Consider the following 15931-nt stretch of genomic DNA (forward strand, 5'->3'; position numbering starts at 1 on the left):
GTGACTTAGCAGTGTAAAATAAACACTGGTTTAGAGATCTTGTCTGATTAAAATAGTTTATCTTAGAGGTCATAGCTCTGCCAGCTTAGCAGTCAGTGGAGAGGTAATAATTTTAAGAATAAAGTACTTCAGAGATTCACTGTTGTAAGCATAGGCTGTATTGAAGGTCTAAACTAAGTTTAGAAAAGTGAGGAAATCTTAAAGAAAATTTCCCTTTATGCTTAAAGTGTTAGATGTGTCAGAAAAGCATGTAACGACCCAGAATATCAAAGCAAAATTGAGTAAATTAAGTGTGGCTTGAAAGATTGAACCCTGAAATCCCTTTTAGTTTCATGAAAAAGGTTGTTTAACTTCCCTGTATAAACATTATATTTATTTGAATGGTGGGTATATAGAAAGTAGATTTTTTTTAGTTCTTTTTTTTACAAGCAGTTAAAAGTGAGCATCAAAGTAGGGGATTGATTCAACTTAACAGGATCTTTTGCAGAAGTTTGTTATAGCATGCTACAGATTAAAGTTATATATATATTTTTTGCATAATTCTGAAAATGTAGATGAGCATGGAGCACCTGTACAGTGCTGAGTGATTCCCTGAATGCACCATTATTTTAAAAAGCCAAGATTCTCATTCCCACATCTGTAACTGATGTGTAGAAAAAACAGTGGTCAGAAAATTGGAAAACAGTTGTGCAACTTCACCTTTTCCTTGCTTAATGCTGAAATTGTCAAATATCAGCCACTGAATTAACCTTTTTCATAGTGGCATGTTCTTTATAGGCAAGCAAAATACTATTTAAAGGTAAAATCTAATCATGTCATTCCCTTGATATGACTGGAACTAAGGAAAATAATTTTCAGGCCCCTTTTCTTCAGTCCCTATTCAATTTGGCTTAGTCTGCATTTGTCTCTGTTTAAAAAACAAAACGCTTTTTTCCCCATTTGATTATGACTTAATTTTTCTAATAATAAATTATCTAATGGAACTTTCATATCAGTTAATTGAATATAGTACTACAAAACCCTTAGAGCTTGTGAGTTTTTCTGTTTCTTGAATATTCGCATACATTGTGACTAAATTGCATTACCTCCTGCAGATGCAAGTTATATGGATTTATTTAGGTTGTTAACTGCACGACTGTTTTTTTCCTATAAAAATAAGTATTCAAATAATAATTTTAATATAATTTTAATGTTTTGAGTGGATCTATTGGCAATTCAGTGTATTTTAACTTTGTTTGCAGCTACTTGCTTCATATCTTTCAGCTAATTCCCTGCATGTGCATTTAGGTCACATTTAGTTTTACGTGTTGCTATATTAATAGGGAAGCCTTTTCTGCCCTTTTTCCCTCTAAAAGCTTTGTACAAAGCTTTTTGTTCAAAAACAAAGCTAAAGTTCAACTTGAGACTTAATTATTACCTTAAAATCTTAAGAATATCATGTGATTTGAGATGACTGTTACTTGAAAGAAATATATATACATATAACCCAAAAGTCTCTTTTTCTATAGGAGTAAACACTTTATTTTGTTACCTTCCAGTACTTGAGGGAAGATAACCTTCGAAAATGTGCTACAGGATGCATGATGAATAATTGTTGTTGTTTTAATTTTGATGAAATGGGGCAGAGACCTTTCAGTTTTGGTTCTTTGCCTCCCCTGTTTCACCACGTACTGAAGCAGAGGGTTTAGAATCGTGGTAAATTTTGTTGTATTTTCTGTCATGATGGGAGTGGATGTGGACCGGTCATTGCTGTTCCTTGAGCATGACAACTGTAAATTGAGAGCCTCCAGGTACACAGCATTAGAGGTGGATCCTTGAATCTGCCTACACCTTTGGGCCCTTAGATATAATGGTTCTCATAATTCACAGAATTTCTAAGTTGGAAGAGACCTCAAGATCATCGAGTCCAACCTCTGACCTAACACTAACAGTCCCCACTAAACCATATCCCTAAGCTCTACATCTAAATGTCTTTTAAAGACTTCCAGGGATGGTGACTCCACCACTTCCCTGGGCAGCCTGTTCCAATGTCTAACAACCCTTTCGGTAAAGAAGTTCTTCCTAACATCCAACCTAAAACTCCCCTGGCGCCACTTAAGCCCATTCCCCCTCGTCCTGTCACCAGGCACGTGGGAGAACAGGCCAACCCCCACCTCGCTACAGCCTCCTTTAAGGTATTTGTAAAGAGCAGTAAGGTCGCCCCTGAGCCTCCTTTTCTCAAAGCTGAACAAGCCCAGCTCCCTCAGCCACTCCTTGTAGGACTTGTTCTCTAGGCCCCTCACCAGCTTCGTCGCCCTTCTCTGGACTTTTTTTTTTTTTTTTTCCATCTCCTTAAACGTTTTTGTGCCAACTGCTTTGCCTCCTTGAGTATGACTAGTTCGGCTGTGAAGTACAGCCTCAGTAAACCTGGAATTTATACAGACAGTTTAAATGGGTTTATACCATGCTTTATTAGTGTCACCTTACAAACAGAAGCAAATGTAAGATTAAAGTTTTTTTTGTTTGTTTGTTTTTAAAAAAGATTTAAAAAAATAAGCAAATCTTTTTGCTTTCCTTCTGAAGTAACCAGGTATTTGATTCCTCTATGTAGAGATGCATTTTTTTTAAAAACAATTTTACTACAGTTTTATTTTTGTATTTTTTTAAATAATATTTGAGGGATTCAGATTAGGAGATAGATGACCTCATCAGTAGCATTTGAGTGGGCAGTTGTGCATCTTGCACCTCTACTATACATTGGAGAGTTCTAGTAAGTTTTTACATTCTTTTGTTCTTAATCCCAGTGACACTTGATGTATTAGGTTAGTTACTGACTATTGTATTAGTTCTGTTATTGACAGAAAAATATTCCTTAACTGTCTCTCATTCTCATGTAATATTTGGTAGGGCTCCATAAAGAAGGCCTGCAGATTAATAGTTTCCTGGTGGACTTTTGGTCAATCTGATCATTAGCATTAAAGATGAGTTTCATTTTAGGTTTAGGTATTATTTTGGCTCTGTGATTGCTTGGCCTGATTCTCTTCTTTTTGAAAGACAAACATAAATCTTTTTTTCTGAGGATTGCATTATCATCTTGAGAGATTTATTGGCCACCTTATTTTTGTTGTTGTGCAACCCATTCTATATTTTGTTCTCGTGTTAATGTCTATTGAGATGCTCTGGAAAAAATGGCACTAATCATTGTTTTTTATTTTTCTCTCCCTTCCTCTACCCCTTTCAAGTAGAAGACAAAGTAGAAAATCTTTGTCTGGCTTGTACCAAGCTCTATCAAGCCTTGAATGAAGGAGATATGCTTGGGAAAAGATTTAAAAGAAGAAGTGTGCTTCTGAAGACGTTATATAAACTTGTAGACATTGATTCAGATCCACTTTGCCTGAAGCTGGCAAAGATTATTCTCTCTGTAAGTGTTTTTAAATGCTGTTTGATAGAATGTGGAGGAAGCTTAAAATTGTGAATCACAACTTGTATTTAACTTTGTGTTTTGTCATTCTAAAGTATTTCTAAACTAGCGGTTCATTAATCACAGTTTCTTGCCATACAAATATTAGTCTTCCATTTATCCAGACTGGCACCTATTGGAGCTTATTTTTTTCAAGGAAATTGCATCTGGGGAAGGGACATGATACCATAGTTGATATATGGTGTCTCATATATTCCTTAGGCATGGAAAAAGATAGTGTCCTAAGCTGGGATACTCAGGATTTTAACAAAATAACAGTTAATGTTAGGTGTGGAGATGGAACTTTTTTTCTTTTTTTTTTAATATCTTGACCTTATTAAACACATTTATCTGAAAATACCAAAAACTTTTTTTTTGAACAAGAGTAAGTATAATTGTTTCTTTGAGAAAGCTAGAGTAGACAAAAAAATAGTTAAGTTTTACAAGGTTAGATAATGTTAGTGGCAGACCTAATGCTGAATTACGCTTCTGAGGCTTTTGGTATCACCTCATAAGATATTTGTATAAGCAAGCAAGGGAAACATGGTCTAAATGAAACTGATATTTAGGGAACATAAACATAAGCTGGAAAATTATATCCAAAAATTATATCCAAAGAGAAGTCAAGTCACTGGAGGAATGTAACGAATGGAAGCCTGCAACTATCTGTCTTGAATAGTCAGAGGTCAAAAAGCACCATCTGAGAGAAAGAATTAAGTTTGTTTAACCTAGAGAAGACTAAGACATGCTAACTTTCATCAGGCCTTTTTGAAAAAAGGGAAATAAGCTGTTTCTCTGAAGTCAATGGGAAGGAGCTGTACACTGTAGCATGTCTAAGGTAGTCTTTAGAGATCGACATTGGAGGCATAGAGATTGATTGTGAGATAGTTCTGGATGCCTTAAAGTAAGGCATGTAAGACAGAACTAGCAATCTTTATTAAAAAATAGAAAGAAAAGGATGCCTCCAAAAGTACAGTCAACTGACTTCTTAAAGACACATGTATTAAGAATTAAATAAATAACCTTAATTTATGCTAAAAACAAGGTATAAAATCAGATGTAATATAAAATAAGACTGAATTATTAGTATAATTTGAAGTAGACAAGTGGTCAATTTTTATAGAAGTGTATCTGTGATTTGAAAAGTGATTTTTTAATTCATTTTTGTTGCTGGCAATGTCGGTGTGGTGACAAGCCTTGTCTGATCCAAGCATGACACAGCAGGTTTGTGCTTCTAAAGGGTTTATCCATTTTTCATTCGTGGTTAGGTGAGTCACCTGCTGCCACGATCTAAGGAGAGTTCCACATCCCAGTAATCACATTAGTATAGTTGTACTTGAAAAACTTGATAGTAATTTATTTTTATGCAGCATGCCATTCTGTTTAAGCCTCCTTTTTTTTTTTTTTTCTTCTTAAATTTATGATTTATAGAACGGCTGTGTTTCTACAAGAAGCAGGAAGCTAAAACTATTCTTCAGTTTTAGCATCAATATTCTGCATGGAAATCTCAGTGATGTTATATTTTATGTGTGTAATCAATAGATTAAAAGTTTATAATGATGAAAAAACCCTAGCAAAATCTGTGCTTAGCTTTGACATAGGTTGTATGCATTCCTGAGTAATGTGACCTTGCTTGAGCATACCCATTCCTGCAGAAATTGTCCCTACATGTAATTCATCCCTTATAGATTGCTTTTTCTCCATTAGTAGCAGCCTGCATTTATTTGATTATTCCAGACTGCTTTTATGAAAGAATCCGATGGTGTCTTTTTTCCAAGGACTTACGTTGAAGAATCTTCATGATTTCAGGGATGTTTTTTTTTTTTAACCTTTGGAATGAGTACATCAGAGAGAATTTTTAAGAATTCTTGAGCTGAGAATTTTTAAGAATTAAATTTAGGCAAAATGTTCTTGCGTGTTCTGATTTAACGTAATAAAAGAATGTTTCCCCTAATGCTGCCTGTTAAAACTTTCAGTTAATTTGTTGCTTTTAAACCTACTGGTTCAGCTTCTATTAAGTATATATAGACTGTCACTGGTGAAATGATACCACCTGGCATTGTGTTGTAGACATTTTAATAAATAGTGTGTGGAAGGATTCTTCTTTAAAGTGATTTAGGTTAGTTTAATCAGCAGATATAATTATATATTCAAATATGACATAGACGTTATGTGATACTTATTAAGAAAAGTTCCATTACAGGCATTTTTCCATGGAAACTTAAAAATCTTGAACAGGAGAAGAAATTGCCCTTCAAATGCAGAGGAAAGGGAGAGACATGTCATCAGAAATTTTAACGCATATTTTCCTTTCTCTCAGTGACCTTTAGTACATTGTAAGATATTATTTTTGAACATTTGTGAATAACTTTCATTATAAAATATTGTGTTGTACAAGATATCTTTGTTGTATGGCTGTAGATGCTGAACCAGTGAATCCTGTGCAAGATTTCTTTGGAAGAGTGAATTAGAAATAATAGATGTGCAGTCATATACTACCTGCAGAAAATACATAAAAAGGTGTATATCATCTGTTATTTCAAAGTCAGTCAGCACAGTTTGCTAAAGAGAGCTTCAGGTAGCTAGGTTTCAGTGTCCTTTAATTCTGCAAACTTTACAGTTTGACTCAGTATCCTGTCAGGGTTTTAGCTGGAATTTAAGAGTTTTACTGTGGGAGTACAAATTTGTCATGATGTCTGAACTTATAAAATGTTATGATGTATTTTTGTACATAGATTTCAGTTGTGAATCTTGTGTCTTTTTCTTCACAGATGAAAGTGGATGGAAAAAATCTTCTCAGTGTCTGCAAGCTTGCATTTAAAATTTGCAAGAATGAAAAAAATGATTATATCATTCAAAATGATAATTTATTGGGTATGTATTCTTTTATTATATATAGCTTAGATGTTACAATTCAATAGTTAGATTGATTGTCTTTCAAAAAACATTCTCAGAGTTAGTGTTAGACATGCACATGTTGGACTTGCTTACAGCATGAAACTAAGTTTCTTCTAGTCCAGTGCTCTGTGTTTGCCCATGGCTATAGATGATGTTATTTAGGGGATCATGGAAACCTAGCTGTTTTCTGTGGTCTGTTTCCCCTGTACTACGCCAGCATCCAAAATTGTTTCATTCTGTTAGGGACATTAGATGGTATACCCCTATCTAATCCTTTTTCATTTATGGATCTTTTGTCCATTAATTTGTCCAACTCCTTTATGAACTTTCTGTCTCTACAATCTTACAGAGCAACAAGTTCTAGAAGTTCTCTGTCTGCTGTTTAAAACCTCTTTGCTATCGTATTGCAGGATTTGAGTTTCTACACTCAACTTACCTTCCAGCTTTGTGATTTTTGTAAACGTCTGTCATATCACATCTCTTTCTCCACTTCAGACTGAGGCATCCCAGCCTTTTAGCTTTCTCTTCGAAAGGATATTGCATCATTCTCTCAGTTGTTTTAGTAGCCCTTCTCTGTACCTTCTCTAGCTCCAGTAGATCCTTCTGAGATAGACAGAACAAAACTACCAATAGAAATCAAGATGTTTTTGCATGAAGTCTTATAGAAGTGAGATAATGCTATCTGTGTCATTGGCCATCATCAAGAAAGATAATGAGAACAATCAGGGGATTTTTTAGTTGCTGCTGCACATTGAGCCAACAGAGAACTGTCAGCAACAGCTCTGTGTCCTGATTGTAACTATTTGTTGTTTTGAATCTACACAGTCTTTACAAATATGAGAAATATGGAAAAAGCAATGAGTGTATGAAAGATAGTCAATATCACTTGATGATCATTCCTTTAGTTAAAGCATTATTATGTTTTATTAGGGTAGGCCTAGATGTGCACATGAAATGTTTGCAATAAGTTAAAGTGTAAGTTTAGACCTATTTATATATAATTACATATAAATATATATGTTTATATATATATTTGTATAAGACATGAGAGCACTCATGGTCTTAAAGCTTAGTATGTGAGTGTTGGCAGGAGTGAAGACCAGATAAGCCTTTCCAGCATTAAGATCAACAGGAAAGGGCTCAGAGAAAAGAGAACAACTGAGATCACTCAATGGATCTCGCATACTAAAAACTACAGCTTTGTAGAGATAAACATCATAAAAAGTCTGGACAAGTTGGCTGTCTGTGCCTGTGTAAGCATTGTTTTTCGGGGTATTTTTTGTTCTCACTTCCATCTTCACTCACTTCTGTTTCTCTTGCTTTTCTTTCACTGTACTTTAAAAACTAGAGAAGGAAAGAATGTTTTTGATAGTTTTTGTTTGTTTGTTTGTTTTTCATTACATTTTGCACCCACCTTCTCCAGGCTGAAGACTTCAACCTTGTCATACTCATAATCACTCATATTTCTGTTTCTATCACTAGATTATAGATTCAATTTCTTTTTCTTCCTCTGGCCCTACAAACTATGTGCAGTACAGCATCTCCAGTAGAAGAAATAAATTAACTGTTAATCTTAAAATAGATAGTGACTGTTCAAGACCACATTTGACACTGGGTAGAGCAGTGGTTTGAACCTGATTTCTCACATTGCCACAAGCCAAGTGACTTAGCTGACCACTAGGCAGTTGGTGAAGGTGAGAGCCTGGGAAAGAGCTGGGAGGGTGTCCTTCCATCCATACATGTGGAAAAAGTCTCAGTTTGAGGTGAGACACAGTGGTGGTTTCACACTGATGGCTAGCTAAGCTCCACCACACCTATTCAAAAGAACAGGGGGAGAAAAATATGATGAAAAAATGCTCTAGGGTTGAAATAAGGACAAAGACATCACTTCCCAGTTTCTGGTATGACCAAACAGACTCGGTGTAGGGGAGAATAATGTAATTTATTGCCTATTGCTAATAACAGAGCAGAGCAGAGAAAAAAATAGAGCAAACTAAAACCACCTTTCTCTCCATCCCCCCTTTTCTACCTCCTGCCCCCAAGTGGCACAGGAGAATGGGGGCTGCGGTCAGTCCCTGAGGCTTCGTCTCCACCGCTCCTTCATGGTCACTCTCTGCCCTGTGGGGGCTTCCCACAGGCAGCAGCTCTTCAAGAACTGCTCCCACACGGCTCTGTACCATGGGGTCCATCCCCCAGGAGCAAACTGCTCCAGCACGGGTCCCCCCAGACCCCCTGCTCCTGCGTGGGCTCCTCTCCACGGGCTGCAGCTCCGGCCCGGGGCCTACTCCTGCAGGGGCTCTCCATGGGCCGCAGCCTCCTCCAGGCCACATCCACCTGCTCCACCGGGGGCTCCTCCACCCATGGGGGGGCTGCAGCGTGGAGATCTGCTCCATGTGGGACCCATGGGCTGCAGGGGGACAGCCTGCTCCACCAGGGGCCTCTCCCTGCACAGGCCGCAGGGGAACTGCTGCTGCCTGCCTGGAGCACCTCCTGCTGCACTGACCTGGGGGCTGCAGGGCTGGTTCTGATTTCTCACTCTCCCAGCTGCTGTTGTGCAGCAGTTTTTTGCTTTCTTAAATATCTTATCACAGAGGAGCAACCAACATTGCCAGTTGGCTTAGCTCTAGTCAGTGGTGGGTACCAGTTCAAGCTGGCTGGAGCTGGCTCTTATCTTACACATGGGGCAGCCCCTGGGCTCTTCTCACAGAGGCCACCCCTGCAGCCCCTCTATTACCAAAACAGACAAAAACTTTTGAAATCTCTTAAATTAGATGAGGAAATGTTTTTATTCAGCTGGATGAAACATGGAAGCAGAAGTAAATGTAAATTTCAACCAGTTACTAGAAATTCAAAAGTATAATGTTGGCCAGAATTACTTATTTAAAATATACCCACCAAACTGAGAATGTCTCAGTTTGGAAAGATACGCTAGGCTTGTTTTAACAAGTGTTAATTTTAACATTTCAGATATCTGACAGGGATGGCATAAAGCAAAAGTGTTACAGTAACTTTATCTACATAAAAAGTGAAGCTAAAAAGGCTACAGATAGACATTCAAATGTGAGATGTGAACTACACATCTATGCTTTTTCGTGCTCCATTTATGAGATTTTTAGACTTCAGCAATCAGTGAGAATAAAACCCTTTAAACGTCTCAAGTCGAACAGACAAAATTCCAGGCATACACGCTTTTGCAAATCTTGAAGATTTTAATGATTGCTACTGCGTGTTTACAACAGGTACCTGAAGCCTGACAAAACAAAAGTGAGGCCCATTCTGTTATCCATCAATTATTATTCCTTGGTTTTGATCCAAATACCCAATCTTTCTAGCTCGTTTGTTAGCAAAGTACTATAAAGAATTCAATTAGAGGTGGTTGATTGTTGTTTTTTATATGTTAATCTCTTCAGTGACTGAACTATGTCAAATAGAAAATGTTAATATGAGGCTTTCTGAATAATGATTTTCATTTTAGATTGTTTATTGGAGGTCCTGACAACTGATGATCTACAAAAAAACAGTGAAGCTCTCCTGTATTGCATGGGAGCTATAAAATTCATGTCTGGAAATGCAGTACTCCTTAATGAAATGGTCAGCAAAGGAGCTGTTGAAATGTTGCTGCAATTAATGAAGCAGATTAATGACATAAAAGAAAGTGACGCATATTTCTCCAACTTGGGCCACCTATTAGTCCAGGTTAGCATTTGCTTTTATTTCTAAAAGTAAACACTTCAAGGGGAAATTTAAAAAATTAATTAGAGATGAGCTACGCCTGTGTGCCACTGTGAGTTGTCCCTATATTTGAATAGACTTCTTTTTATGAAGCTTATATGAAGTTGTTCAGGACCAAAATTTAATTATTGTAGGTATAATTAGTAGCTAATTTTAAAGGCTTCATAAATTCTGAAGTTAATAGGAATATTTTCAGGTACCTAATAAAACGAATTTCTGGTTATTATTTTATGGTGCTTACAGTGTTCTGGATCTTATAATAAATAGGAAAAAACGTGTTCCTTGTCTAAATTCTGTAAAAGGCAATGATAAATACAAACCAGCACTGCAAAATGCATGTTTAAAAAATGCATTGGAAAATATATCTACATTAATTTGACAAAGTACTTTTTGAAGAAATATTATTTAAGGAAGGGGCAACAGTGTAAAAAACAATAGTAGAGTAGCTTTTTGAAGGCAGGAGGCTCAAAACTTTTTCAATTTGGTGAGTGATGGCTATAAAAAGTAGTCCTTTGCCCTAAAACTGTTTAAACCACAGCGCTTTAGAACAAAATGTGTGTGTAAGTACATCTTAAGGTATCCATAGGTTGTGGTGTTTTGTATTTGTTGAGGATTTGCCAAGTAGATTTGTCAATTATTGATGTAAAGATTAGTCAGTGGTGTAACTGTAAGCTTCTGGGCTCTTCACAAGAAAACGAATTGGATGTTTTTTCTGAAGCAGTGATTATACTAAATGGCAGATTTCTCTACTAATTTATAAACAAGGGATTTGATACTTGCAATTCTATGTGAAAACAAATAGCTTACATCACCATGTTGCTCTTACTGATTTTTGTTTATTTTAGTGGATCTGTGAGGTATGTCTCTCCAGAACAGTGTGTATAATCTTACACAAACATAGCCTGGGAGAGTTTGCAAATGGCAAACTAATAAAACAAATGAATCAGAGTATGTTCAGCTGTTTGACCTGCTGTCTGAACTTCCCTGCAACTTTGCAGGAATGTCTTTTCTTCCATTATTCCCTTATACTTTCTGCGTGGATAAATTTGGGTTTTAATTCAAATGTTTAATTTGCAAATATATGAAAGGAAGCTGTAATATTTTACATTTTTGTTTTGGTCATTATAATCTACGCTATTTTTCAGCATGATTGGAAGTGTAACAAAAGGTGTCTTTTGTACAGTTCGGATACGCTGGATGTTTCTAGGAAAGCCTCAGTTATTTTTTGGAAAGTCAGTACTGACAACTGTCTCACTAAGGTTGCTGTTTCATTTGTTTGTATCTCTTCTGTAGTAGAACAAACACTAAACTGTAGTGATTCCTGCTGCTGTGCAATTGCTGTGTGACTTTTTCATGCCATTTCCTTTAGCAAATCTTCATTAATGTGAACCATTTCTTTTAACTGTTCAGTCTAACAGGACTAGCTCTATCTTCAGGGTTATCATATCAAATACCATTTCATTAAAAATTCACATCTTCAGAATACAGAAAGTTTTTGTGCCATACTTAAGCTTGTAGCAAAAGATTAAATATGCAGTGATGTACAGGAAAAATGAATGAATACAAGTTTTCAAGAGAAGAGGGCAAATTACACTGGAGGAGAAAAACACCTTAAGTATCTGGTGATCTCTGAGGGAGGCTCTGCTGGCTCTAAATCCTGATAGCTGAAGTGTCTCAGTTAAGTGGAACTGACCCTTCATTTTTTAACTGTATAATTGCACAATCACCAGATGGCAGTGTTATACATAATCTTGCCAGGTTGTATTTTGTTGGAATAAACTTTCCCTCTGATGTCTTCATTATTAACAAAATATGTTATGCAGAAGTTTCACAATACAAGAATAAAGATGTTTGTTATAACATGCATTTTTCCTTAACAGAGGACATGAAATCAAGGTAATTTTTGACTCGTTTTATGTTACTGCATCTCGTATTCTGATCATATTTCTATGAATTACAGGAATGCATATTCAAAAATCAAGACATCTGAAGTTTAACTGGCAAGACTTAACAAGTACTCCATATTCCTCAAGTGAAAAGCATTTAAATGTATTCCCCTTTAAAAATAGCAATTATCGGCTGTTAAATTTTGTGGTTTTGTGAATTTGATCTTTCACGTGGCAACATAAGGATTAGGGGTGGTGGAAATTGCTAGAGCCATTTGTTAGGCATTTCTACACGAATCATGTCTGGTTGAAAAAATTAAGAGTAGCTCTTGAATTCATCTGGTGGCTGGCTGGCTTCTGTTATTTTGTAATTTGGAGTCTTGACATTTCAGTTATGTACTAACTGTTCTTTTTTTATTAACTGTACCATCTTTCTATACAAGTTTCATTTCTGTCTAGCCTTTACTGTTTTTTTTTTTTGTTTGTTTGTTTTGTTTTGTTTTTTGTAAGATAGTTCTGTAGTTCTGATGATGACGAACTCTGAGATTCCCTGATAAAGTACTAGAGGAAATGCAAGTCAATTTTCAGTAACTTCGCACATACACTTACCGTTGTACTTTGCAAATATTTCTGTCATTTCTAAGCCATGCAGAGATTGTATGATACTGGTCACTTACAGTAAAATTCTTGATAATTTAAGTGCATCAGTAAAGGTTTTAGGGTTTGTAAATGTACAGAGGCAACATAAGAACTCATTTTCTATCTTATAAAATATGAGTGAGGAAGTAAGTCATACTACCCTATGAAAACAAGGTGTTCCATAGGCAGTAGATCTGAAGTTACCTGATCTGAAATGGTTAAGGAACTTCTGGAAGGCTCTTATAAAAAGTGGTTTCTGACCATTTCCAACAAAATATTTCTGGATGTTTGTAGGATTTAAGAAATACTCTATTTGGGAAGTGGTGATAACATGAAATTTTATCATTTAAATAACAAAATAGAAGGATTACTCCATTAGAAACTAGAGAGGAGATAGTGAGTAAATGAAGAAATGCAAGAAAGTAGTTCTTGATAGCATGAGCTGACAGTAAAACACAGAATTAGTGCTGCTATGGTAGACCTGGTGGAGAAAAAGCCGCTGGTAGATGTCCAGCAGAACTGGAACAAAGTGGATGGTTATGATATTGTGTAAAGACTTTTCAGATTAGGTTGAGAGAGTGAATCACAGAGCTCTCCTACAATGTGGGTCCATTTTTACATGTTTTGGATTCCTCTGGTATTTTTGCTTTGCAAAAGGCTTCCAGCCTTGGTCTGAATTGCTGTAGATTTATTTACATTTTTAGTATTAATTAATTTCCTGAGGTAGTTTTTCACTTCAGCATTACAAATCTAGAGATTCAAAAACTCCTCCTTAACAGTGTAACTCCTCCACAGTGTACCTTTGTGGAGTTTGCATTTTGAAAGTTTATAATTACCTTGATTTTCCCTTGTATTAATAAAAATAAATGACCTGCAGTATTTGAACAGAGTTAAGCATTCTTTAAGCATTGATCACTGAAGTTTGTTACATGCCTGAGCCAGCAGTGCTTCCAACTCTCTTGGCTCAACATCAGCTACTTTTAGCAGCCCTCGAGCTCCTTCCTGCTTTTCTGTGCCATGCGTACATTTGGTTGCTGCTGCACAGCAGCAGAGCACTGAGAAAACTATTGCTAGTTAGAAATAACTTTGCTTGCAGAAGTTTCTGTTGTCTACCTGACAAAAAAACTTTCCTAAAACTTGTAGTATCTGAAGACATGTACGTTTTTGCCAAATTTGCTAAGATTGACAGCAAAGCTTTTGGAGGACGGACAGAATTGCTGTTGTGCTTAGTGACCTATGAGCAAAAGCTGCTCAAAGGCAACAACTCATCCTGCACTTTGACTGATTTTTCCTTCTAAATGATCAATTGCGTATCACCGGGCAATCAGGACAACTCAGTGATGAAATACTTCATTTCTAGAGTTTTATGTGATTACAGAAAATTTGAACAAATAGTCTTTATGCCTTATATTTAAACCCGTATTGATTTAATACTTTGCTCTTAAAATAAGGAAAATTTGAAGACTGTTCCTATTCACTTTAAAACAAATGATCTCGCGTTAATTTTATAGTTTCTGGTTTAGATCAAAAGTTAACTTACATGTCATTGTCTGTCTGACCTTGGTATTTAACTACCCTTAACTAGGAAGAGAACCAGAGCATCTCAAAATATGCAGTAGCTGATTCATTGTGCATATTTACAAGTGATAGATTATTTTATGCTTTAAGTTCCTTGAAATAGACCAGTGTGAAAATACTTCGTTTCCTCCAAAATAAGCTTGGGCTTCAGCTTTTAATTTATATATTGATTGAATGCCAGATTTCTCTTGACCTTGATGAAAATTTGTTGATCAAATATAAAATTCAATACAATTTATTTTATCAATTCATCTTCATTTGTCACTCACAGTTATCAAAATATGTATTGGATATCAGTACGAATTTGCAAGACTCTAGATGTAAATTTACAAAATCAGATGTTATTTAACATATCACTTTAACTGTTCCCACAGCATTTCACTGAATTTCCAGTTAACACGTGGCCATATCCATGCGTGGGAAAGAACATGTTTTCCTCCAAGAGGGTACATGCAGGCAAAGACCAGCATCAATCCTTTATTTTCAAACATTTATTTTAATATACACGCTTTTGTTACTTCCACATTTCCTGTTATGATTTATTGGCAAATACCTACCTGCAGAATATTAACAGGATATTCGGTCTGCCTAAGACATTATAAATAAGACCCGAGCTTTATGAAACTTTCAAAACAGTATGGATTCTGTAGTAAACAGCTACGATTAATGACTCTTTAAATATTCTGTACGCAGCTGACAGCTACTTTGCGAAACTTGGCTGACTTACCTCAGGCAAGATGCCAACTCATTTGCAGCGGTGCAGTCTCTGAGCTCTGTGTGGCGCTAGAGCAACGTCTGAACGATAAGGATGTGTGCACCTACATCATCAGGATTTTCAGGTAAGTTTGGAACACAATTCTGCCTATTTCTGCTTGCAGTCAAGTCAGCATTACTCCTTCAAGTGACCTCAAAGTGGGCAGCATCAGGTACTAAAACTGGAAGATTTATTTTCATTTAATTAGATTGGTTTTGAAAAGGTCTGCATAGTTTTTAATGATTTTATGTGATAATAATGTCTTTACTTGGTGATAGGATTCTTTAATATCATCCATACAAACTTGGATTCGTTCTCCCAGGTAAAAATATTTTCTTGTATTGTGTCACTCTCCATTCACACAGATTCAAATTTTTGAAGTACTGTTTCAAATATGTTAGAATTACATAAATGATTCGTGATTAAGTTAATTACCAATTAATTTAATCAATTTAACTTAATGATTAATCCTATTTAGGATTAATCCTATCTTAGGCCATGATTTTAAAAAGTGCAGGAAATTACCCAATCTTAAATTATATAGGGGACTGTATTGTAAAATACAGTAACAAAAAAATAAATCCATGCTCATTGTTTTGTATGGTTACAGCCTGTTTGAGGACATTAATCTGTGGGATCAGGGCCTGATTGTGCAGATGGAAGCACTGAAAGAATCTCAGTTTTATGGGCAGCTCAATGGCTGCTTCCCAAGATGTGCTTTAGTAGGGGGAGATCAGTGTGAGTGAATCACCCCCAAAAGATTCTTTTGTAGTCTCAATAGTTTCTCAGTTGAAAAGGTTCCAGTTACCAAGCACAAGCTTGCAATACCCAGTGCTAAATGGACTTACAAACAGTTTGAGGATTTTATAGAAGTTGTGAAATTAATTGTTGGCAATTTCAGGAGAAGTTGGATTATGAACACAATTTATGAATGCCATTCTGGGTGAAGTGTTTGCTGTTGCTGCTTTGTTACTGTCATGAGTCATGTTGCCTGTGGCTCCACAT

The 15931-nt window shown here is 36.1% G+C and overlaps 1 protein-coding gene across 9 annotated transcripts in view; it reads left to right on the top strand.

The window, feature by feature from the left end:
* ARMC2 (armadillo repeat containing 2) overlaps window positions 1-15931 on the top strand; it is a 69411-nt gene that overhangs the window by 26478 nt on the left and 27002 nt on the right. For all 9 annotated transcript variants that reach the window (XR_014691726.1, XR_014691727.1, XM_084515198.1 and 6 more), the window contains 4 exons: window positions 3225-3400; window positions 6211-6313; window positions 9813-10033; window positions 14866-15011. Coding sequence is in view for 7 of the 9 variants with exons in the window: in XM_084515198.1 (XP_084371324.1) it covers window positions 3225-3400; window positions 6211-6313; window positions 9813-10033; window positions 14866-15011 (646 nt within the window). In the remaining 2 variants the exon portion in view is untranslated. The remainder of the gene's footprint in view (window positions 1-3224; window positions 3401-6210; window positions 6314-9812; window positions 10034-14865; window positions 15012-15931) is intronic.

This window comes from Aythya ferina (genome assembly GCF_964211825.1).
Source record: "Aythya ferina genome assembly, chromosome: 3".
In the NCBI taxonomy this organism is placed as follows: Eukaryota; Metazoa; Chordata; class Aves; order Anseriformes; family Anatidae; genus Aythya; species Aythya ferina.